Below are 21,606 nucleotides of genomic sequence, written 5' to 3'. Positions count from 1 at the left end.
GGGGCGTTCCCAAGCACAAGCCGAGTTGTGCTGCTGCCCCAGCGGTGGATTCCTAAATAAGAAGCTGCTTACAGACCCGAGAGACGGGTGCATGTCTCTGCTTTCCTGGCACGAAAGCTTCTGGCCTCCCAGGGCTGCTGCTGGCTGTGCCCCCACTGCCTTCTCACCCCCCACTGCCGTGCCCCCGCCCGGTGACCACCGCTGCCCCCCCCACCCCCAGGCCGGGAAGCGCAGCCTGCCGGACTCGGACAAGGCCATCCTGGACATCCTGGAGCACGACCGCAAGGAGGCCCTGGAGGACCGGCAGGAGCTAGTCAACAAGATCTACAACCTGCAGGAGGAGGTCCGCCAGGCGGAGGAGCTGCGCGACAAGGTGGGGGTCCGCGGGCCGTGGGACCGCCCCGACCCCACACTCCCCTCCCGACCCCTGGGGCAGACCCCCTCCATGTCCGCCGTCCAGTGTCAGCAGCGCCCTTGTAGTTGTTCGGGAGTTACTGTGTCGGCTCAGCACCCGCCGCCCCTTCCCCACCGAGGCCACAGGAGGGCATGCAGTGTCTGCACGGGCCACCACTGCAGTCCCCCACACCCAGTAGGTCTGCAGCAGGTCTCAGCTCACCGGCTGGCCTACTGCCCTGGGGGCTGCTGGCCGGAGAGTCAACCCTGGGACAGGCCGGCCTGCCCTAGCCGGGGCTCGGCGGGCACGGTGACCTCTCCCCATGTCCCCGCCGCGCCCGCAGTACCTGGAGGAGAGGGAAGACCTGGAGCTGAAGTGCTCGACGCTGGGGAAGGACTGCGAGATGTACAAGCACCGCATGAACACGGTCATGCTGCAGCTGGAGGAGGTGGAGCGGGAGCGCGACCAGGTGCGTCCGCGGGCCACATGGGGGGCGGCTGAGGGCCGTCCAGACTAATGCTGGGGCGCCCGCAGGCCACGCCCAGCCTCCAGGCTCCGCCGGAGTCACCCCCGAACCGGCTCCCTTACTTCCATTCCAAAGACGGGCTCCCACGGAAGGCGTTCAGAGACCCTTGAGTGCTGCGGGGCCGAGGGGGCGGGGCAGGGCCTTAAATGCCGGGTCTCTACAGCAGGGCAGCTGCGCTCTCGCCCTGTCACTCCAGTGTTTGGCTGCGGGCGTGTGCGCACGCTGGCGGCCTCCGCGCCCTCCTCCGTAAACGGGGGTCCTGCCAGCACCGCCTAGTGGCGACAGTAGGGACAGCGCCTGGCTGGGAGCAGGGGTGGGCCAGGGAGGGGGCCGCTGGGGCGCGGACGGAGGGGGAAGGTAGCGCCTGTCGCCCAGACGCCGGCGCGGAGGGAGAGCCGGGGGCGACACGCCGGTTCCGGACCCCGGGGCTGGGAAGCAGGAGTCGGGGGTGGGGGTGGGGGGCCGGGGCGAGGAACCGAGCACGCCCGCCGCCCGCCCGCCCGCAGGCCTTCCACTCCCGGGACGAGGCGCAGACCCAGTACTCGCAGTGCCTGATCGAGAAGGACAAGTACCGGAAGCAGATCCGCGAGCTGGAGGAGAAGATCGACGAGATGAGGATCGAGATGGTCCGCCGGGAGGCCTGCATCGTCAACCTGGAGAGCAAGCTGCGGCGCCTGTCCCGCGACAGCGGCAGCCTGGACCAGGTGGGGCCGCCTGGGGGGGCCTGCCCCCGCCCCCGCCCCACCCCCCGCACGGCCCGCCCTTGAACTCCCGCGCGCGTCTGGGTAGCGATGAGTAGAGCCCTTAGTGCCGAGGTCGGAAACCGCGGGGTGCCACCCCGGCTGGGCTGTCCACCCAGTAGCCTCACCCCCTTGGTCTGCACTGGGGCTGCCCGCACCGCCAGGACGACCACCAGGTCCGAGACGCCTGCCCCTGCCGGTTAGCGCCTGTCCTGGTGGGTGGAGTAGAGGTCAGAGTGCGCGTCAGGGCGGGGCCCCGCGAGCAGGGGGCGGTGCTGCACCTGTGGGTCCCCGCGCAGTAGGCTACAGGTGCCGTGGGAGCTCCCACGCGAGAGCTCGTTTAACGCAAGGGACCGTCACCCTGGGAGGCCCAGTGACGTTCTCGTCCACCGAGGGAGGGAGGGAGCCAGGGTGGCTGGCCTCAGGGCACCACCAGCCGGCGGCCTGGGGAGACTGGGACCAGACCCGCCCCTGCCCCCCCCCCCCCCCGGGAGCGCTCACCTGGCCGCGGAGGTGATCCAGGGAAGGGGCATGCGGCCCCCCGGGGAGGAGGCTTCCGCTCCGGCTGCCCGGGGTCTTTCTCCAGGAGACGCCCCTGAGTACCAGCCCCCAGACTCCCACTGGGAGCGCTGCCCCACCCCCCCGCCGCCTCCCCCAGCCAGGCCCCGCCCTCCTCCGGGCTTTGGCCGCAGTGTCCAGTCCTGGGCTGGGCCTTCTGTGTTACACCCTCCGCCTGTTGAGCGCTTCGTGCTGAAGCAGAAGCTCCAGGAAGGCGTCCAGCACCTGGGGCCGGGAGCGGTGGGGCCAGGGGGACAGCGGGAGCAAAGGCCCCGGGGGTGTGGTCCCCACGGCATGCTGTCAGCAGCCGCGACTGGCGGTCTTGTCGTCGCGGAGGGGACGGTGGGAACAGGCAGGGGACACACCTGGCGGGGGCAGCGAGAGGGAGCAGAGCGGCCTGCAGTCACGGACCCACCTGCCCGTGGCTCTGGGACGCAGAGGGGTTTGTGCGGGAGGTGAGGCCGGGAGCTCCGGCTCCGGAGGCCGTGCGGCCCGAGGGTGCGGGGGGGCTCTGGGGGCCGGTAGACGTCACGCCATGCCCTCACCCCTCACCCCTCAGGTGACGTCCGCAGACCCCAGAGGGCGGTGCCTGGCACAGTTTCGTCCTCAGTCTGCCACTCGGTGATACTTCCATGCTTGTAGCCTGGGCTGGGGCTAGAAGTCGGGGACAGGCCAGCAGCCCAGGCCAGTGGGGTGGCCGTGCCTTCCCTGCTGTTCCCTGGCCGGAGGTGACAGGACAAGTGCGCCTGAGGAGGAGAGGGGCCCGAGCTGGAAGACGGCCGTGGCGTCCAGAGAGACACGGGCCCAGGGAGGGAGCGCGGGCCGCCCTGAGCTCCGAGCTCGGGGGTCCTGTGTGGCGCCGGCGGTCCCAGAGCGATTTCGCCGGCCGCTGGCTGCCGCTCACCCTCCCTCACGGCGTCGTCCTCTCCCGGTCCCCAGAGCCTTCCCAGGAACCTGCCGGTGACCATCATCGCCCAGAACTTCGGGGACGCCGGGCCCCGGGCCAACGGCCAGGAAGCCGACGACTCCTCCACTTCAGAGGACTCGCCCGAAGACAGCAGATACTTCCTGCCCTACCACCCGCCCAAGCGCAGGATGAACCTGAAGGGCATCCAGGTACCTGCAGGGGCCGGGGGGCCCGCTGTGCCCGCACTCACTCCCCCTGTGCTGTGGCCAGCCGCCTCGTTGTTGCTAAATGTGGTCGGAGAGAGAGAGGGAGAGGGAGAGAGAGAGAGAGAGAGAGAGAGAGAGAGAGAGAGAGAGGGAGGGAGAGAGAGAGAGAGAGGGAGAGGGAGAGGGAGAGGGAGGGAGAGAGAGAGAGGTGGTGTTTCCAGCCCCGTCTGTGTATCCAGCAGCTGGGCGCTGCGGGCCAGCCGCACACTTCCCGAGTGTTGACCTCGCCCGGTGTGTGGCGTGCTCGGTGGCACAGGGCTGGCTCTGGGCCAGGAGGGGCTGAGTGAGTGAGTGAGTGAGTGGGGCAGTGAGACGATCTAACGAGAGGGGGCCGTGACCCCGTGCCATCCCCCTGCACTCGTGGAACCAGAGGCAGCGGGTCCGAGGCCAGCGGGGGGACCCTGCAGGGTATCACACGTGGCCCGGTCCCCGTCCTCTCCTGAAAATGCCCCACCGCGCCGGGCACCGCCCTGCGCAGCCTGGCCATCCCGCGTGCACCCTCCCTCCCCGCCGCCGCGGGCCCGTCCCATCCGAGCCTCAGCCTCCCGAGGGACGGCTTGTCTGTGCCGCCAGCTGTGGCGCCAGCCGCAGAGCCGAGCTGCCGAGCCGCGCGCCGTGCGCCTCCCGTCACCCGGCAGCGCGGGCTCGTTTCCGGGTGTGTGCCTCCGCCGCTCTGGTGACATGTGTCTTGGGCCTGGTTTGATTTGTGTCCCCTGCCCCCCCCTTCAGCTGCAGAGAGCCAAGTCCCCCATCAGCCTGAAGCGAGCGTCAGATTTTCAAGGTCAGTGAGACGCCGGCTGTCACTCTGGGCTCTCCGTCTGTCACTCTCTCGTCTGTCACTCTGGGCTCTCCGTCCGTCCATCCGCTGCGCTCACGGTGGCGCGCTCTCCTGTGGGGGAACCGGGGGCGGGGGCCTGGGGCCCCCAGGCGGTGGGGTGTCCCCAGTGAGAGGAGCTGATGTCACCGTCACTGCGAGGGTCGGAGCTGCCACCACCGCCAGGTCACGTCTATGGTGCCCCCGCCCACCACCCCTCCCCCAGGGTGGGTCCGGAGCCCTCAGGGCTGCAGCTGAACTCAGGTGTCTGGCCCTGGCTCATCAGCTGGAGGGCGGCTCCACCCGCCTCCCGGAGCCCGGGGCCCAGCCCCGCCCCTGGTCCCCCGAGACGCACTGTCTGCAGAATTCCTCTCACGGTCCTCACCGTGGCCCAGGAGTGGTGAATGGCTGGCCAGGGCTTTCCAGGTGAACCAAGCACCTACTGTGTGCCAGGTACCAGCAGGCCCAGGTAGACGCTCCCAGAGCCCATGTGCCCAGGGCCATCAGGGAGCAGTGGGAGGTGCTTCGGGCACCCGGAGGAGACTTGGGAGGAGGGAGGCTGGAGAGGGGCCTGTCGGGGAGCAAACGTTTAGGCAGGGCCTGGAAAAGGGAGAGTTTCGGGGCCTCCAGAAGGGCCTCCCGCCCCGGACAGAGCCGGGAGCAGAGACAGGGTGCGGAGTCCGCACTCCACCACGCTGGGGCCTGGAGCAGCCCCCGCTGGGAATGGCCGCCGAGGCTGCAGGACAGACAGACAGGCCTGAGGGCGGGGACCCGTCCCTCGGCGGGGCGGAGCGGAGGGTGGGCAGTGCGGGTCCCCGGCTGCACTGGGGCCTGTTCTCCTGGGGCCTGGGGGAGGGCGGGCGGGCGGGCGGGCACCTGCTCATTCCCTCGCGGCCAGATCCGCCGTCTCAGGGCCTTTCCCACCAGGAAGGCGGCTCGAAGGGCCTGAGGGGGGGCGGCGGGGGGGCGCAGAGCAAGCAAGGAGTTCCTTGGCCGCTCACCACACCTTAGTGGCCCCCAGCGCCAGGTGCGGGGGGCCGAGAAGTGCACCTGTTGGTTCACCTCCTTGAGAAGCCCGTAGGGGAGTGTGCGTGCACCCAGCTGTCTGTCTGCCCACGCCCAGCGCGGGGTGGGGACCCAGACGGGGCTGCCGGCCACTCCTCTGCAGCAGGACAGGGCCCCGGAGAGCCCGGAAGGGAAGGGAGGCGCCCCCATCAACCCCAGCCCCTGGGGTGATGGGAGGGACATTCCAGGTCCTGGAGAGGGCTGGTCCGGGCCTTGACTGAGGGCCCGGGCCCGGCAGGGGGCAGGGACGTGTTGGTGGAGGAGACCAGGCTCCCCCCTCCCAGGAGACTCCAGTGGGAAGGGGCAATGAGAGAGAGCAAGGCCCCCCCCACCGTGGGAGAAAGGGGCGGGGCCACCCAGGCGGGACAGGCACCCCCTACACTCCACTCAATGCCCCGTCCCCTCCTCTTTCCCGCTCTGCCCCCGCCCCCGTGAGGACAGGGAGGGGTCAGGAGGAAGAAGGCACGGATGCCAGCCCCAGCTCCGCCCGATCCCTGCCCATCACCAACTCCTTCCCCAAGATGGTAAGCATGGCCCCGCCTCCCCTCCCCCTCCGACCCGGCCCCCCAGTCCAACCCCCACTCTCCTGCACCAGCCAGCCCGGGGCCCGCCACCCGCTTCTGGGGCTGCAGCCTGAGTCTCCTTATGTTTATTTAAAGACGCTTCCAGGCCTCCTGATGTATTTACACCTCCTGGCCTCCTCCCCTCTCAATTTAACACTCGGCGGGAGGAAGCGACAGGGCTCCCAGGGGCCGCAGCGCACTGCACCGGCTGCAGAGGTTCTGCCGCAACTCCTCAGCCCCCGGCAGCGCTGGCAGCCCTGCGGGTGGTGGGGGCGAGGTGGGTGGGGGGCCAAGCAGCTGGGGCCCCGGACACCCCTGAGCAAAGGCTTGGTACCCCCTCTTCCAGCCCTATGCCCCCCACCTCCTCGCGAGCCCACCTGGGCCGGGCCAGCCAGGGTCTCCGGCCCCGGGCAGTGCCGCTCCCCCAGCCAGGCAGCAGACGGCTGGGGAGTCGCAATTCTAACCCCAGGGGAAGCCCTGGGAAGCCTGTCAGCTCCGCGTCCAAAAGCAGACCCTGGAGATTCGATAACCGATGACGCCTGTCTCGTGGCAGCTTGGGGGGGGGGGAGGGGGGGGCAGATCCAGGCTCTCCTTGAAGGCAGCCCTTGCCAGAAGCCAGCAGGCCTGGTTTGAAAGCGTCCCCCCTGCCCCCCCACACACACACACACGTACACCAGGCCCTCGGGTCTCCATCTGCTTTAGAGCAGGGACCCACAGGCGGCGCAGGGGGGGAGTGGCGCTCAGCCTGTGCGGGGTACAAGGTGCCACCTTGGTTCCCTGGCCTCAGCCATCCCCCACCCCGCCCCGGCATCCTCCCCACCCCCCCACCCCCGATATGAGCGGTGTGCACCAAGCTGGGCCGCCCCGGCAAGGTCCCCGCTGAGGCCCTGCAGCCCCACTCCCGCCTCGGGGGTGGGGGGCCTCGGCTGAGTCACACTCGGCCTCCGTGCGTGCGTGTATGACGTTGACGCCCGCGGGGGCACGGACACCTGACGCGGGCTCCCCGTAACGCCCCCGCGTGTGCGTCCGCAGCAGCCGCACCGCAGCCGCTCCAGCATCATGTCCATCACGGCCGAGCCCCCGGGAAACGACTCCATCGTCCGGCGCTACAAGGAGGACGCGCCCCACCGGAGGTGGGTGCCCCTCCGCGCTCACCCCCTGCCGGTCCTGGGCCGCCTGCGGAGGGGGGCGGCGTGGCGCCCGCTCTGCAGACGAGGAGGCGGAGGCTGGGAGCAGGGCACGGCTCTCCCAGGGCCACCCAGCCGGCTCTCGAAGGGCAGACCTGCCGCACTGCTCCCAGGCTGCCCAGAAATCGGGGTCTTTCGTCCCGTGGCTCAGGGCCCAGCTTTTTGTGCCAGAGAGCGAGAGACCCTGTGCGTGGCCCCGGCCCCGGCTCCCTGTCCCCCTTCCTCACCTCTTAGAGGCCACCGGTGTCCCCAGCAAGCAACGCCACGGGAGGGGCGCACCTGGGCCTCAGGTGTCCCCAGTCAGCCGATGTTTGGCTCTCTGTCCTCCGAGTCTGAGATCTCGGGTGGTTCCAGAAGGGCCGCCAGCAGGGAGCAGCAGGTGGGGTGGGACCCACGTCTCCGGTCCGGCCCAGTGCCTGGCTCGGGCCTGGTGGCTCTGTGGTGAGAACCACACCTGCACAACTCGGATCACGCTGGCTCCCAGATCCTGGCTCCCGGCCCGGCCTGGCTGAGGGCGCTGGGCCATCACACAGTGTGACCCAGCTGAGTCCCCGAGGACCTTAGGTCGGCTGTGTCTCAGGAAGAGAGAGTGGCAGGAGCGGGCAGCACGCCGGGGACTCTGCCCGCCTGCTAGTCAGGCCTCTGCCAGGGACGCCCACCCCCCCACCCCCCGCCGACGGCATCCAGCCTCGTCCAGCCCGGCCCTCGGCCCGTCGCCGTTTTCCCTCCTGCCGACCATCCTGCCCGTCCACCCGGCCCTCGCAGACCCAAAGCCGGAGCATTCCAGAAGCTCCCCCTCCCTGGAGCTCCCATGCACACCGCACGGGGGCGCTCACGCTCACGAGCTCTCCCGCCCCTCCCCCGTGTCTTGCAGCGCCGTGGAAGAGGACAACGACAGCGTGGGCTTCGATGCCTTAGACCTGGACGGTAGGTGCCCGGCCGCCCCGAGACCACAGGTGTGCAGGGGCCACGGCCGCCTGACCTTCAGCCAGGGCAGGGCCCGCCTGGCTGGAGCCCTGCGCACAGTAGGTCCTCAGGAACCCGTGGGATGGATTCTGAGAGCAGTGCTCGGGTGTTGGGTGCTGTTTGCGCTCGCAGAACTCGGCCTCATCCTGGGGCCAGAGGCACCCGGGGGACCTGTCCTTGGAGTTGCGGGCGCCGGGGACCGCCGGCCGCTGCACACCAGTCAGGGCTCGTCGGGTTTTTGAGAGAGGAAAGCTCTGTGCACCTGGCCCGGTCTGACGGACCCCCAGCGACTCTGCAGGAAGAAACGCTCTTGTCCTCAGTCTGCAGGAGAAACAGTCTTAGAGGAAGGCCCGTTGGGTAGAAGGCGGCGGGAAGCTGGGAGACCCCTTGAGGATTACCCGTTTATGAAGCGGTTAACCATCCCGTGCAGGACAAGTAGGAATGGGGAGGGGAGTCAGGGACTGAGGTGGGGGGCAGTTAAGGGGTTTTCCCGCCCCCTGGAAGGAGGTCCAGGGTAGGCGACCGCCAGGCAGACCAAGGGCAGGTAGTGGTCCTGGACCAGCTGCCAGCACAGAGCCCATGGGAGCCGGGGTGTCCCCTGGGCCCGACGGCTGCGCAGAGAGCCGCGCGTTGGGCTCAGTCTCCGGGGCGAGAGCATGCACTGCACCAGTGCCGCCCCTCACAGCCGCCCCTCACAGCCACGGGGCCGGGTCCAGCCCCCATGCCTCGCCTCTCAGGGCCCTGGCACAGGTGCCGGGACACATGCTCACGTCCCCAAGTCCTTGCCGTGCAGACTGCGGCGCCGCCGAGGGCCGTGGGGAAGCCAGCATGAAGTCCAGACCCGGAGCCCCTGACTGGCGGGCGGGGGCGGAGCAGGCAGGGTCTGGGCCTCTCTAGGTGGCTCGGCGCCTCAGGGTGGTGGCAGCGTCCCCCAGCCCCCAGAGCTGCCAGCACAGAGACTGCCCCCTGTCCCCCCACACACTGTGCCTCTACCCCTGGCCGCCTCCGGCTGCCAGAAGATAAAATGACAGGCGGTGGCCCCCCGTAACCGGGGACCACGAGGAGCCATCAGGTGCTAAGGAGAGGCTGGCACCTGATGGAGGCTGGGCAACGAAAGACCCGAAGGCGTTTCGGGAGGGGGGAGCTGGAGAGAGTTCTGGGCAGCTGTCCAGGCGTTTCCACGGCGTCGGGGCAGACCCCCTGCTCGGAGGAGCCCCTGCCGTCAGCCCAGGGCAGGGTCTGCGGGGCCGCAGCCCGCCCCGAGCTGTGTGGGCCCTGCCGAGTGGGGGGCAGGGGGCTTCTGCGAGGGTCCGGGCTTTGCTCTCCCCGCCACACCCCGGGCCCGTAGGCCGGGAAGCAGGTAGGCGGTAGCGAGGCCCCAGGTGGACCCAAGATGAAAACTCGGAGCCCAGTGCAGAAACGGGACCCGCAGCCGCCAACGGAGGCTGCCCTTTCCAGATACAGAAACGGGCCCTTGGGACCCGGGGGGCTGGTGAGCTCCCTACGAAGGGGCTCCTGCGACCAGGGACTGGACCCTCGGCCTCCGGGGGCCTCCAGGGCGCTGACCGATGCGGCCCCTTCCCCAGGCTCCCTCGCCCTGGGGAAGAATCTCCCAGGAGGGGCCCGACGCCCACCCTCGCGGCCCCGCCTGCCGCTCTTGGCTCCTGAGGGGTCCCCGTTCCTTTGCAGATGACAGTCACGAGCGGTCCTCCTTCGGCCCCCCCTCCATCCACTCCTCCTCCTCCTCCCACCAGTCTGAGAGCCTGGACGCCTACGAGCTGGAGCAGGTCAACCTCATGTTCAGGAAGTTCTCTCTGGAAAGGTGCTGTGGTCTCGGGAAAGGGGACCAAGGAGGGGCGGGGTGCAGATGGGGGTGAAGTGCATTCACCCCCTAAGTCCCCCTCTGAAGGGAACCTGCCTCGTCACCCCTGAAATCTAGAACTGCAGTCTGGGAACCCCAGCATCCCTACATCAGAAATCACATCCCCACATCAGAAATCACTGGGCACCCCCCGGATCAGGCCCGGGGAGGAGGGGGCTGGCCCGGGGGTGCCGCCAGCCAGGTGGAGGCGGCCCAGCTCCCCACCGAGTCTGCACAGCAGGGCCCCCCCCCGCCACTGCCAGCTCCCTCACGGGGGCAGCACCCTGAGCACCCGGTGGCCCCGGAGGCTGCGCCCTCTGGTCGGCCGGGAGGGACCTAGGCGTCCCGGGTCCAGCTGCCAACTCCCGTTCCGTTTCCTGACCCAGACCCTTCCGGCCGTCGGTCACCTCGGGGGGGCACGTGCGGGGCCCCGGGCCCTCGGTGCAGCACGCCACGCTGAGCGGCGACAGCCTCCCCTCCCAGCTCACCCTGCTCGGGGGCAACGCCAGCGGCAGCTTCGTGCACGCAGTCAAGCCGGGCTCGCAGGCGGAGAAGGCGGGCCTGCACGAGGGCCTGCAGCTGCTGCTGGTGAGGGGCCGGGGCCGGGGCGGTGGCTCGGGGGGCAGACCGCACCCCCACTGCACCAGCCGGGCCTCCGGGGGTCCCTCTCCGGGCCCCTGTGCGTCTGTGTGTGCACCTGCACACACGGGTGCTCCGGGGGGTGGGCAGGAGGCAGCAGAGCCGGTGAAGTGGGGTGCGGTTGGCTCTCCGCTGCGCTGAGCGGGCCGGTGTGGGGAGACAGCCCTCATTTCTGCGGGGAGCCGCCCCGCCCCGGCGGCCCTGCCGGCCGCGGATCCCCTGAGGGAACGGCCTGTCGTTGACCTCTAGCTGGAAGGCTGCATCAAGGGCGAGAGGCAGAGTGTCCCCTTGGACACGTGCACCAAGGAGGAGGCGCACTGGACTGTCCAGAGATGCAGCGGCCCCGTCACCCTGCACTACAAGGTCAACCAGGAAGGTATGGCCGCCGCCCTGCGCTTGGCCTCCGCCCGCAGGCCCCCCGGGGCGGAGGGGGGCCCTGGCCTCCCCGGGGTTCCGTGGGAGGAAGAGGCCGGGCCCAGCCCCGTCGGGAGGACCTGACAGAGCCGGTGGGCAGGGAAGGGCAGGCGAACGTGAGTGGGCGCACATGCGCACCTGCCCGGCTCACGGTGGAGCCCACAGGCCCAGCCACACGGCGGCGGCTGGACCCAGCCAGAGGAGGCCGGGGCTCCCAGCCACTGGCCCTGGCCCTGCCAGGCCCGGCTCCTCCTCCTCCCGGCAAGGCCAGGCGGACACTGGCTTCCTCTGTCGGGCTTCCCAGCCCCGAGGCCAGCATCGGCCCTGGGGGGGCCGCTGTGGAACGAGCAGGGCGCCCGGACCCACAACAGCCAGCCCCCCGCCGCAGCGCGCACCGGCCTGGCCCCGGCAGCTGCCCCCAGCGTCCTTGCGCAGCCAGGACGACCCCCGGGCAGCAGGCGCCAAGCTCGGTCTGCTGTTCCACACCGCCCGAGTGCTCGTTCTCACCTCCCGGTCGTTTCCTGCATGATTGTCTCTGCAGCTGGTCTTATTTTTAACCACCGGGCTCATGAATGTTTCAACAGAGCATAAATAGCCGCTTTCCTCCAGCCCTTCCGTGCTGCCGCCCGCCTGCCCCCAACCCTTCCCGGCAGGGCCCGGTCGGTGCGGGGGGTGGGGGTGGTGCTCCGAACCCAAACGAGGGCCCCCTCCTCCTCCCCCTCTCTCCCGGGCCTGGCCCCTCAGCCGAGCAGGAAGCCCCCGGGCGGTGCCCCCCAGAGTTGTGCAGCGGGATAGCCCCGCGGTCTGGAATTCAGCGAAGGAAAGGCTCTCTCCGGCAGGCCCAGGTCTGTAGGTCTCTCCTCCCAGGCGGCGGAGAGCTCAGATAGCAGCTGGCATTCACACGCCCCGGCGAGGGGGCGGGGGACTGACCAGGAGTCCCCCGTTCTGACCAGAATCCGACCCGACCACCCTGCGGCTCGCACGTCGCAGTGTGGGCGGGGCAGAGATTCCTCGAGCCATTCCCGGGCCTGGCTGTCGGGGCTGTGTCCCTGCGTCGCTGTGTTCATGGGGCTCCCTGCACACGGGCTGACCGAGGGGCTGACATTACGGATCATGTCACAGGCATTCTGCGGCATTAACTCTATTCGCGGTCCGTGCCCTGCCTGCTTCCTTCCGAAGGGATTTGTGGAACTTCACGCTGAAGAGCAACAATGTTACATTAGGTTAAAATGACACATGCCCAGGTCCTACCACTTCAGAAACCCCCTGGCAGTGTCTGCCCGAGCCAAACGTGCATGGTCAGTGACCTGATCGGTCCACTTCTGCGCCTGCATCCAAGAGAAGTGCATACATGTGTCCACTGGAGACGCTCGTAACAAGGTTGATAGCACAGCAGCAGCCCCAGACGGCGCCCATGTGCACACAAGAGAAAGGAGAAATCAGCCCCGGGTGGAATAGTACGCGGCGATGAAAAAGCACGGTGCTGCCTTGTAGCCGCACTGTAAGTGGCTCTCACAGGCACCACGCTGAAGCCGAGAGAAGCCAGCCAGGGACGAGCACATGCCGTTTCCTCCCACGCGTGTGGAGTGGGGCGCGGCTGGTCTGCCGGTCTCGGGCAGGACCGAGGTTCCCCGAGGAGGGTGTCAGCCAAGAAGGCGCAGGAGCCAGGGCTCTGGGTGGTGCTTGCCCACTGGTATCCATTCGTGCACGTGCGTCAAGCTGAAGCCTTAAGAATGATGCTGTTCGCTGTGTGCCCGTTACGCACGGCCCGCAGGGAAGGAAACCAGTAAAAACACAAGCACCGCGTGATGGCGGGGGACACGTGGAGACTGTGGTGGAGATGCCGGATTTATTGCAACGTGGCACAGAATTTAGCTCTGAGCTCCCTGGCAGCCAGGACCTTGAGGGAAACCTAGAGATGACCCAGCTACTCATCCTCGGGGAAGACAGGCGTTTCCCTGGCCGCCGGCTCCCAGAGGGACCCCACGTGTGGGGTGGGGTGGGGTGGGGCGTGTAACTGGGGGCGGCGGCGGCGGCACCGAGTGGGTGGGTGTGCGTGCCCCGGGAGGTCTCTGCAGCCCCACCCGCCCCGCCCGCCCCGCAGGGTACCGGAAGCTGCTGAAGGACATGGAGGACGGCCTCATCACCTCCGGCGACTCCTTCTACATCCGCCTGAACCTGAACATCTCCAGCCAGCTGGACGCCTGCTCCATGTCCCTCAAGTGCGACGACGTCGTGCACATTCGGGACACCATGTACCAGGACAGGCACGAGTGGCTGTGCGCGCGGGTCGACCCCTTCACGGACCACGACCTGGACGTGGGCACCATCCCCAGCTACAGCCGGTGAGGCCGGGGGCTCACGCCGGCTCCTTTGCCTGTTGGACAGCGAGGCCCCCATTCCACACCCCCTCCCGGAAGCCTCCCCGGTTGGGCACGTTGCTGTCTCCCTAAATCCCAGCGCGCCCTCTGTCGGTCATTCTGGGGCAGCCGGGCTCCTGACTTTCGCCCTCATATCCGCTGGTCCTTTCCGTAATCCCACGGCAGCCACCCGGGGCCGAGCGCCAGCCTGTCCCCTGGATAAACGCACAGGTGCCAGTGAAGCACCTATAAACTCCGGCTGCTCAGCCGGCCCCTCGAGGTCAGGCAGCCTCGGGACACCCAGGTTCCAGATGAGGAAGCCGAGGCTCAGCGCCGAAGTTCCCCGAGTGACTTTGCGTCAGCACCACTCCGACAGCACTGGGGGCCGGGTGGCGCTGCGTCCTCCGCCGGGAGCCCCCTCTCACCTCCCAGCCCTGAGGCCCCGCCCTCTCCCAGCCCTGAGGCCCCGCCCCCTCTCACCTCCCAGCCCTGAGGCTCCGCCCTCTCCCAGCCCTGAGGCTCCGTCCTCTCCCAGCCCTGAGGCTCTGCCCCTCTTACCTCCCAGCCCTGAGGCCCCGCCCTCTCCCAGCCCTGAGGCCCCGCCCCCTCTCACCTCCCAGCCCTGAGGCTCCGCTCTCTCCTTGCCCTGAGGCTCCGCCCCCTCTCACCTCCCAGCCCTGAGGCTCCGCCCTCTCCCAGCCCTAAGGCTCCGCCCCCTCTCACCTCCCAGCCCTGAGGCTCCGCCCTCTCCCAGCCCTGAGGCTCCGCCCCTCTCTCCTCCCCAGAGCCCAGCAGCTCCTCCTGGTCAAGCTGCAGCGTCTGATGCACAGGGGCAGCCGGGAGGAGGCGGACACCGCCCACCACACCCTGCGGGCACTGCGGGTAGGTCGCCAGCGCCCCTGCCCTCCTGGTCTCGGGAGGGACACCAGAGGGGAGCCGTGGATCCCAGGGGGACACGGCTCTGGTGCTCGGGGGAGCTCACGTGTCCTGCCCAGCCCATGGATCTAACGGTGGGCGGACTGATTCCAGAACACCCTGCAGCCCGAAGAACCGCTCTCCACCAGTGACCCGCGGGTCAGCCCCCGCCTCTCCAGAGCGAGCTTCTTCTTCGGCCAGCTCCTGCAGGTAAGGCCCTCCCAGCGCCGCCGGACTCGCCCAATCCGTCCACGGTGGCCCGTCCCCTCCCTCCGAGAACAGGGGCCGTATCCGAGCAACAGCAGGGCGTCACCTCCCCCATCCCAGTTCCTCCTCGCAGCAATCAGTCGGGAGACAGTCTCTGCACCGGTTCGAAGCAGACCCCGCTCTCATAACAGATCTGAGGATGCTTACAGCTAAAAGCAACGTAACCCAGCTGAGAAAATACTAACAGAAAACCCCGAAATCACGTGTCAGGAAATGAAAATGAGTATTTCAGACATCTGCTCACTCTAGTCCCTCAAACTGGGAATGGAATTTACCTCTGAGCATCCCGGCAGCCCAGGAGAAAAGGGAAACCAGCAGAGCCTTCCTGTTTTCTCTGACCACCAAAACGTGTTAGCTCTTTGGGACCAAACTACGTTTCCCTTGGACTTAGTTCTAAGGGGACTGTTTTTCCCATAGCTCGTTTTCCAAGGGAAACTGAGTGGTAGCGTAGTGACTGGTATCGAGAAGTGGTTTGACATAAACTCTGGGCAGGCGTCCGACCTGGCTGTCTCGCCTGTCCCTGGGGGAGAAGAGCTGAGGGTGTCATGTTAAGACGTGGCCCCGTGAGCATGTTCCTGTGCTACCGAGGTCCCGGGGAGCTGGTGTGTCGCCCCACGGCCCCGACCCGATGTGGGGACACGGGAAACCCAGAGACGCGGTGTGGCCCCAGAGCCCAGGCGGAAGGGAACCCCAGGGAGGTCTGCGCGTCCTGTGGGCAGCACCGCGCGGGAGCACGTACTGCCGCCCGCATGTGCCGCCCGCTGACACCCGAGGGTCGCTGGCCGCAGGGCAGCCCGAGGCGTACGGCAAGAACCCAGGCAGCCCCCTCTGCCCCCGGGACTCGCCTCTGAATCTCGGATGTGGTCGGCGCTGCCCGAGACGTGCCGAGGGGAGCAGGCCAGGGGTGCAGAGAGCGGGGCCCCAGGAGGTGACGTCCTGCCCACGCCCACCCAGGGGGCCATCTGGGCCGTGCCGCCAGCGAGGCTCCCGGCCAGGGCCTGCAGCGGCTGGGTGCCCCCAGTCCCCACGTGCCCGTGGGGCTGCACGCCTGGGTCCCCCCAGAACACGGGTGGGGCTGCAGGAGGAGCCATGGGGGCCCGCTCAGCACCAGGACCCGGGGCTCCAGGCCTGGGAGAGGCAGGGGGTGGGCTCCTGTCCACTGGGTGAGCTGATGGCACCCGGACATAAAGGCCCCACGGGTGCCCCGTGTTTTCCTGGGGGGCCGAGGCAGCTTGGCCGGGCCGGACACAAGAGCGGGGACCACAGCCGCCCCCCCCCCGCTGTCCCCCAGTTCGTGAGCAGGTCGGAGAACAAGTACAAGAGGATGAACAGCAATGAGCGGGTGCGCATCGTGCCGGGGAGCCCGCGGGGGGGCCTGGCCCGGCCCTCGCTGGATGCCACCAAGCTCCTGACCGACCGGCAGGAAGGTAGGGCGCTGACCGTCTGCATCCCTTCCCCTCCCCCCGCCCGGAGGCCCGGTGGTCTCAGGGGTCCCCGCAAAGGGGGGCTGGGACGTCTGCTCCCTCCCCATGGGGGTGCCGCCCAGGGAGGATCTGCCTGGCCTCAGCTGTGGGGGGGTGCAGGGGGCCCACCAAGCTCACCCTGACGGACACCCGCTGCACTTGGTTCGAGTCCCGACACCCGGGGCTCCCACGCCACAGCCACGGAGGGTTGGAAGCTGGGAAGGAGGCCCTGCCGCCCCTGCCTCTGTCCCTGGTGGCTTCCCAGGGCTCCTAGAGTAAGCCCCCAGTCCCACCCGGCCGGCCCTGCCCCTGGGGGGGGCTCCGGCTGTCGCCTCGCTGCCCAGTGTCCGCCCTCCCTGTGCCGGACGGGGGCTGCTCCGGCTCCCTCCCTGCCCAGGCCTCTCCTCGGAGCGGCCAGCCCCGACCCCCCTGCTCCAAGCCGCTTTCTCAGACTCAGCACCGTCTGAAGGGACAGAGTCTGTGACTTGCTCCTTGTCCACCTTCTACCACCGCAGCCCTCCTGGCACGGAGCGTCGAGAGACAGGGCCCAGCCCACGGGCCACTTCCTGGGTGGTCCAGGGGCGTCCTGGGCCCCACGGCCTCGCCGTCGGCAGCCGTCCTCCAGAGCCAGCCCCCCGTTTCCGTTCTCCCCAGAAAGCCTCCATGGGGCCAAAGGGCACCCAGGGCTTCGTGCCCGCCCCCGGAGCCAGGCAGGCCGCAGTGTCACAGCCGGTCCTTCCCTGTCCCCACCCAGAGCTGGACCCCGAGAGCGAGCTCAGCAAGAACTTCAGCCTGGTCCCCTACAGCCTGGTGCGCGCCGTCCACTGCGCACGCCGCCGGCCGGTGCTCTTCACGCCCACCATGCTGGCCAAGGCGCTGGTGCAGAAGCTGCTCAACTCGGGGGGCGCCATGGAGTTCACCATGTGCAAGCCCGGTGAGCGCGCCCCGCACCCCGCACCCTGCACCCCGGGAGCCCTCCTCGCCCTCGCCTGCGCCGGCCACACCACCTCCCGGGGCTCGGGGGGCCGGAGGGCGGCGGAGTGGCAGCACTCCCTCCCGGCCCGGCATGGACAGGGGGTCTGCGTGCCTGTGCTCACCTCTCCCGGTTCCCGGTGGCCCAGAGCCAGGGCAGCAGCCTTCCCTCCCCGGTTCCCCACTGAGCGCGGTGGGTGGGGGTCACAGAACCCGCCAGGAAACACGGCGTGGGGTCTCCACTCTGGGCCTTACGTGGGAGGCAGGCCACCCGGTCCCTGAGGACTTCTGCATCCCCCCATGGCAGGGGGGGCAGCAGTGGGTGGGTGGGTGGGTGGGTTGTGGGTGAATGGATGAATCCATGGATAGATGGGTGGGTGGGTGAGTGCGTGGGTGGGTGAGTAGATGGGTGGATGATGGGTGGGTGGGTGGAAGCAGGAAACCCTCCACACTAGGAAGCTGCTGATGGGCACTGCAGCACGGTGCCCGAGCCACTTGGCCCAGGGAGCAGCTGGCCCTCGTTGCTGAGAGGCCAGACCACGAGTGTGCGCTGCCCAGCTGTCCCGTGCGCTGCCGGGAGGGAGGAGTGTCCGCACCCTGAGGAGCCTCCCAGTCTGCCGCAGGAGACGGGATTTATTCAAACACGGCAGAAGGGGATGGGGAGGGGGAGTTCCGTCCAGGCCGGAGGGCAAGACCGGACAGTCACCCCCGAGTCACCCTGCACCCACTCTCCGCAGACGTCGTCACGAGAGACGAGTTCCTGCGGAAGCAGAAGTCGCAGACCATCATCTACTCGCGGGAGAAGAACCCCAACACCTTCGAGTGCATCGTGCCCGCCCACATCGAGGCTGTGGCGGCCAAGGTGCGGCGGGGCTGGGGCTGGGGCTGAGCGGGTGGCACCTGCCTGGCTGGCCGTCTCTGGGTGGCCACCCTGGCCAGGGGCGAGCTCGGGATGCCTCCGGGCTCTCCCCTCCCGTGGGCGGGGCTCCCCCTTTCCCTGCCCCTCTCCACCCCCTCGCCCCTGCTCTGGCCTTGAGTTCTGAAACCTGCCGTTTCTGCCGGCTCTTCCCAGTGCTGACGTCCCCGTGCGTGCTGTGCAGGGACGGGGGTGCCTGGCCGTGACCCCAGGGCCGGCGTGTCAGGCTGAGAGGGCGGGGGGGGGGAGCACGGGGGTGGCAGATGTCGTGTTTGCCGAAGGAGGGGACACGGAGCGTCAGAAGGGGTGTGGCGGCATGCAATTTAGAGTCTGCTGGGGCCGGGCAACATGCAAGCACAGCTCCCAACCTTGGGCAGCGACCTTGGGGCCGGCCAGGGACTCCACATTTGCCATCCAGCTGCCGGTCACCCGGGCACCCCCCCGGGGAGGCCACTCACACAGACAGAACCCCGCGAGGAGCCACCCGCCTTCAGCCGTGTGGTGCCGAGGTCCGGGTGGGGAGTTCGGCCGGTGGACTGGCTGGACGACAGCCCAGGGTGGGAGCCGAGGTCCCGTCCGCTGGGACCTCGATGCTGTCCAACAGACGTGCCTGTTCGCAGGCCGGGCGGTGCTGCGCTGGAGGGGGCGGGAGCGGTGATGGACGGACAGACGGACGGAACCAGGGGCCTCCGGGACCTGGCGAGCCCCTCAACACGTTTGGTTTTGGGACTGGCTGCGCTGCCGGCCTGGGAGGGCCTGCTGTTTCCCAGTCCGAGTTCTGTTCCGATGCGAAGGTTGCTTGTTCCTGAAGTGACATCTCCAGCCAGGCAGGGGGCGTCCCCGTTCAGAGACGCTGAGCTCGTGGGCCCAGGGAAGCTGGCAGGCACCCCCAGGAACCGCCAGCCGCCGCCCCTCTCGCGCGTCCTCTGCCCCTTGCCCTGGGCCGAGGATGCCGCTGCGGGTCCGCCTCGGCCCGGCGCCCGGCTCTGCGCAGCAGCGGGGGTCCCAGTGTGGCGTGCGTGGGGCCTCGTCCCGAGAGGCCGGGTGTCGCTGGGGGTTGCTCCCCGGGTCAGCGGCAGCTCTCCGGGCGCTCAGCCTGCCCGTGTCCCGGCCCCGCACCAGCTGCAGGAGCGGGGTGGGCCACTGACCGCCGCCCTGCGCCCGCAGAACAAGCACTGCCTGCTGGAGGCCGGGATCGGCTGCACCCGGGAGCTGATCAGGTCCAGGATCTACCCCATCGTGCTGTTCATCCGGGTGTCGGAGAAGAACATCAAGAAGTTCAGGTACGGCCCTGAGCCCCCCGCCACAGCAGCGCCCCAGAGCACCCCCTCTTCTCCCACGCCCGCAGCCCAGGACAGCCGGCGTGGTGGGCTGCCAGGAAAGGTCCGGTTCAGACCCCATGCGAGGCCACAAGACGTGTGGAAGGCTGGGCTGTGGGGGCTGACGGCGGAGGACCCTGAGGTTCGGGCCCCACCCGTGCACGGCATCCCCCGACCCCCAGTCTGCTCGCTCACCACGGTAACCGAGACTGAGGGCCAAGGCCGCTCCCTTCTGTCGCCTAATGTTGACGGAGCACCTGCTGCGTGTGGGGCCCTAGGGGACCCGGGAGTGAGCAGATGAGACCCAAACCCCGCCTCGAGACCCCGGCACACCGGCAGGATGGCCAGGCCCAGCCCAGAAGCCGGTGCGGGCAGGCAGGGCGAGCACAGGACGAGGTGCGGCCACTGCGGGGTGTGGGGGCAGGCTCCTCAAAGAGGACCAGGACGGGGCCCAGCCAGCCCCCCCGCCAAGCCTGACCCCGAGGACCGGATGCAGGGACTCGGGCAGGCGCCCGCACCCCCGTGCTACTCGCCAGAGCCGCCCGAGTGTCCCTCGACGGACCCACGGACGAGGGAAACGGGCCCGTTGATACACTGGGCTGTCGGTCAGCCTCCAAGGGCAGGAAATGCCGACACGTAACACACGGGGGGACCTGAAGTGACGGGGGACCGACTGTGTTCAGGGAAATCACCCAGACACAGAAGGACGAAACCGTGTGACCCCGCTTCTGCCGGGCCCCTGGAGGAGGAGTCAGATTCACAGGGACGGGGAGTAGGGGGAGCAGGGGTGCCGGGGGTGCAGGGCGGCGAGACTTTACCGGGGACAGGGCCCCAGTGTGGGACGGTGAGAAAGTTCTGGAGACGGTGGTGGGGGCGGCTGCACTGCCGTGGAAATGCACCTGCCCCTGAACTGCACGCTTAGACATGGTTAAGACAGCAACTTGTATTTTATGTGTAGTTTGCCACAGTTAAAAGGTAGAAAGTTGTTTTTTTTTTAATCCCCACCTCTTGGGGTTTCCGTAATGAGCAGAAGAGAGGGCTCAGGGTGCCGAGTGCTGGAAGGGGGGCCACTCTGGGGAAACAGCCCAGGGAAGGGTGGTCAGCGGGGTGGCCCGGGGAGGGGGGGAGTGGCCGGGCGGGACAGCGGCCCCCCAGGACCGGCCTGCAGCCCCGCCCTGTGCCCGCAGGAAGATGCTGCCTCGGCCGGAGACGGAGGAGGAGTTCCTGCGTCTGTGCCGACTCAAGGAGAAGGAGCTGGAGGCCCTGCCGTGCCTGTACGCCACCGTGGAGACCGACATGTGGGGCGGCGTGGAGGAGCTGCTCCGCGTCATCAAGGACAAGATCGGCGAGGAGCAGCGCAAGACCGTCTGGGTGGACGAGGACCAGCTGTGAGGCGGGCGCCCCGAGTCCGAGCGGGACTCGGGCGGGGTGTCCGGCCCCCCACCCCCACCGGGCAGTGCTGCGGGGGCGAGGGCCACTGTGTGGCCCGCAGAGCCGCCCGGGCCTGGGGGCTCCGTCCCGCCCAGTCAGAGCCCCTCCGGGGAGCCCTGGGGGACGGGCGTCTCGGGAGCCGCCTGGCAGCTCACCCTGCCGGGGCCAACCCCGCTCACTGGTCCGGCGCTGCTGGCCGCAGCGGGAGGCAGGGCCCCACTCAGGACACAGAGCCGGGCCGAGGCCGGCGGCCGCCCCCCCGGAGCAGAGCAGCCGTTGAATGTGAGCGCGGAGCAGGCGTGCCGCCGGCGCCGCCTGCGCTGGGGAGGACGCACGGGGCGCACGTGCCCGGGGGGAAGGGGCGTGCCCCGCGCCGTGGTTTTCCTTGCATTAAAACTTCTCCACTGCCTTTCTTCCGACCATCTCTCTAGTGTGGCGGTTCGCGGCGCTCGTCTAGACTGCAGACCGCCCCCGGCCTGCTCGGGCGGGGCTCCGTGCTGAGTCGGGGGACGGTGGGGTGGCCGTCCCCCGCCGCTGACCCGGGGAAAGGCCCGACGTACCCTTGGGGTTGGGGCTCGTGACTGATGTGACCAAGCCGTCACGGCCGCCCTGGGACAGGCCCGTGTGGGGAGGCCTCGCCGTCCGTGCCCCTGCGGCGCCCCCGCCCGACCCCTGCCCACGCTGCTGCCAGCCCTGGGGCCGGGCGCCCCTGACTCAGCTCTGCGGCCCGCGTTCTCTGTCCCTGGGCAGTGGTCCCACCTGCGGCCCCCTCCTTTCACTCTTCAGCCGAGGGGGAGCCTGCGGGGTGAGGCCCTCGCTGTGTGGGCCCCCACTGCCCGTGAGTGGGCACGGGTGGGGCTGGCAGGAAAGCCATGCTTCCCTCCACCGCAGAGAGCAGAGGCTCTGTGGGTTCTGGAACCGCTGCTCTCCTGGACCCTCCTGGCGCCGAGTGTGAGTGCGCACCCATCGGGGCCCAGCTCCAGCCTGGCCCCAGGCTGGGTGGCCGGCAGTCGGTAGGCAGTGGGCTGGGGTCCGCACCCAGGCCCACGTGTTTGCGGGAACT

General features: G+C 69.2%; 1 protein-coding gene across 3 annotated transcripts in view; it reads left to right on the top strand.

Moving 5' to 3' along the window:
* CARD11 (caspase recruitment domain family member 11) overlaps nt 1–20,952 on the top strand; it is a 66,268-nt gene extending 45,316 nt beyond the window's left edge. For all 3 annotated transcript variants that reach the window (XM_045824354.1, XM_045824365.1, XM_045824375.1), the window contains exons 7-25: nt 221–373; nt 738–863; nt 1,427–1,624; nt 3,158–3,334; nt 4,121–4,172; nt 5,712–5,794; nt 6,866–6,966; nt 7,895–7,947; nt 9,676–9,808; nt 10,234–10,435; nt 10,736–10,862; nt 13,005–13,245; nt 14,046–14,142; nt 14,290–14,385; nt 15,734–15,869; nt 16,660–16,839; nt 17,615–17,739; nt 18,961–19,076; nt 20,300–20,952. In XM_045824354.1, the coding sequence (XP_045680310.1) occupies nt 221–373; nt 738–863; nt 1,427–1,624; nt 3,158–3,334; nt 4,121–4,172; nt 5,712–5,794; nt 6,866–6,966; nt 7,895–7,947; nt 9,676–9,808; nt 10,234–10,435; nt 10,736–10,862; nt 13,005–13,245; nt 14,046–14,142; nt 14,290–14,385; nt 15,734–15,869; nt 16,660–16,839; nt 17,615–17,739; nt 18,961–19,076; nt 20,300–20,504 (2,601 nt within the window). In that variant the 3' untranslated portion in view covers nt 20,505–20,952. The remainder of the gene's footprint in view (nt 1–220; nt 374–737; nt 864–1,426; nt 1,625–3,157; nt 3,335–4,120; nt 4,173–5,711; nt 5,795–6,865; nt 6,967–7,894; nt 7,948–9,675; nt 9,809–10,233; nt 10,436–10,735; nt 10,863–13,004; nt 13,246–14,045; nt 14,143–14,289; nt 14,386–15,733; nt 15,870–16,659; nt 16,840–17,614; nt 17,740–18,960; nt 19,077–20,299) is intronic.
* The last annotated feature ends 654 nt before the right edge of the window (nt 20,953–21,606 follow it).

The sequence above is a fragment of the Phyllostomus hastatus genome, unplaced genomic scaffold (genome assembly GCF_019186645.2).
Source record: "Phyllostomus hastatus isolate PE091 unplaced genomic scaffold, TTU_PhHast_1.1 phas_contig_150, whole genome shotgun sequence".
Lineage (NCBI taxonomy): Eukaryota > Metazoa > Chordata > Mammalia > Chiroptera > Phyllostomidae > Phyllostomus > Phyllostomus hastatus.
Note: the sequence above shows the minus strand (reverse complement) of the source record. Positions and strands in the feature narration are given on the sequence as shown.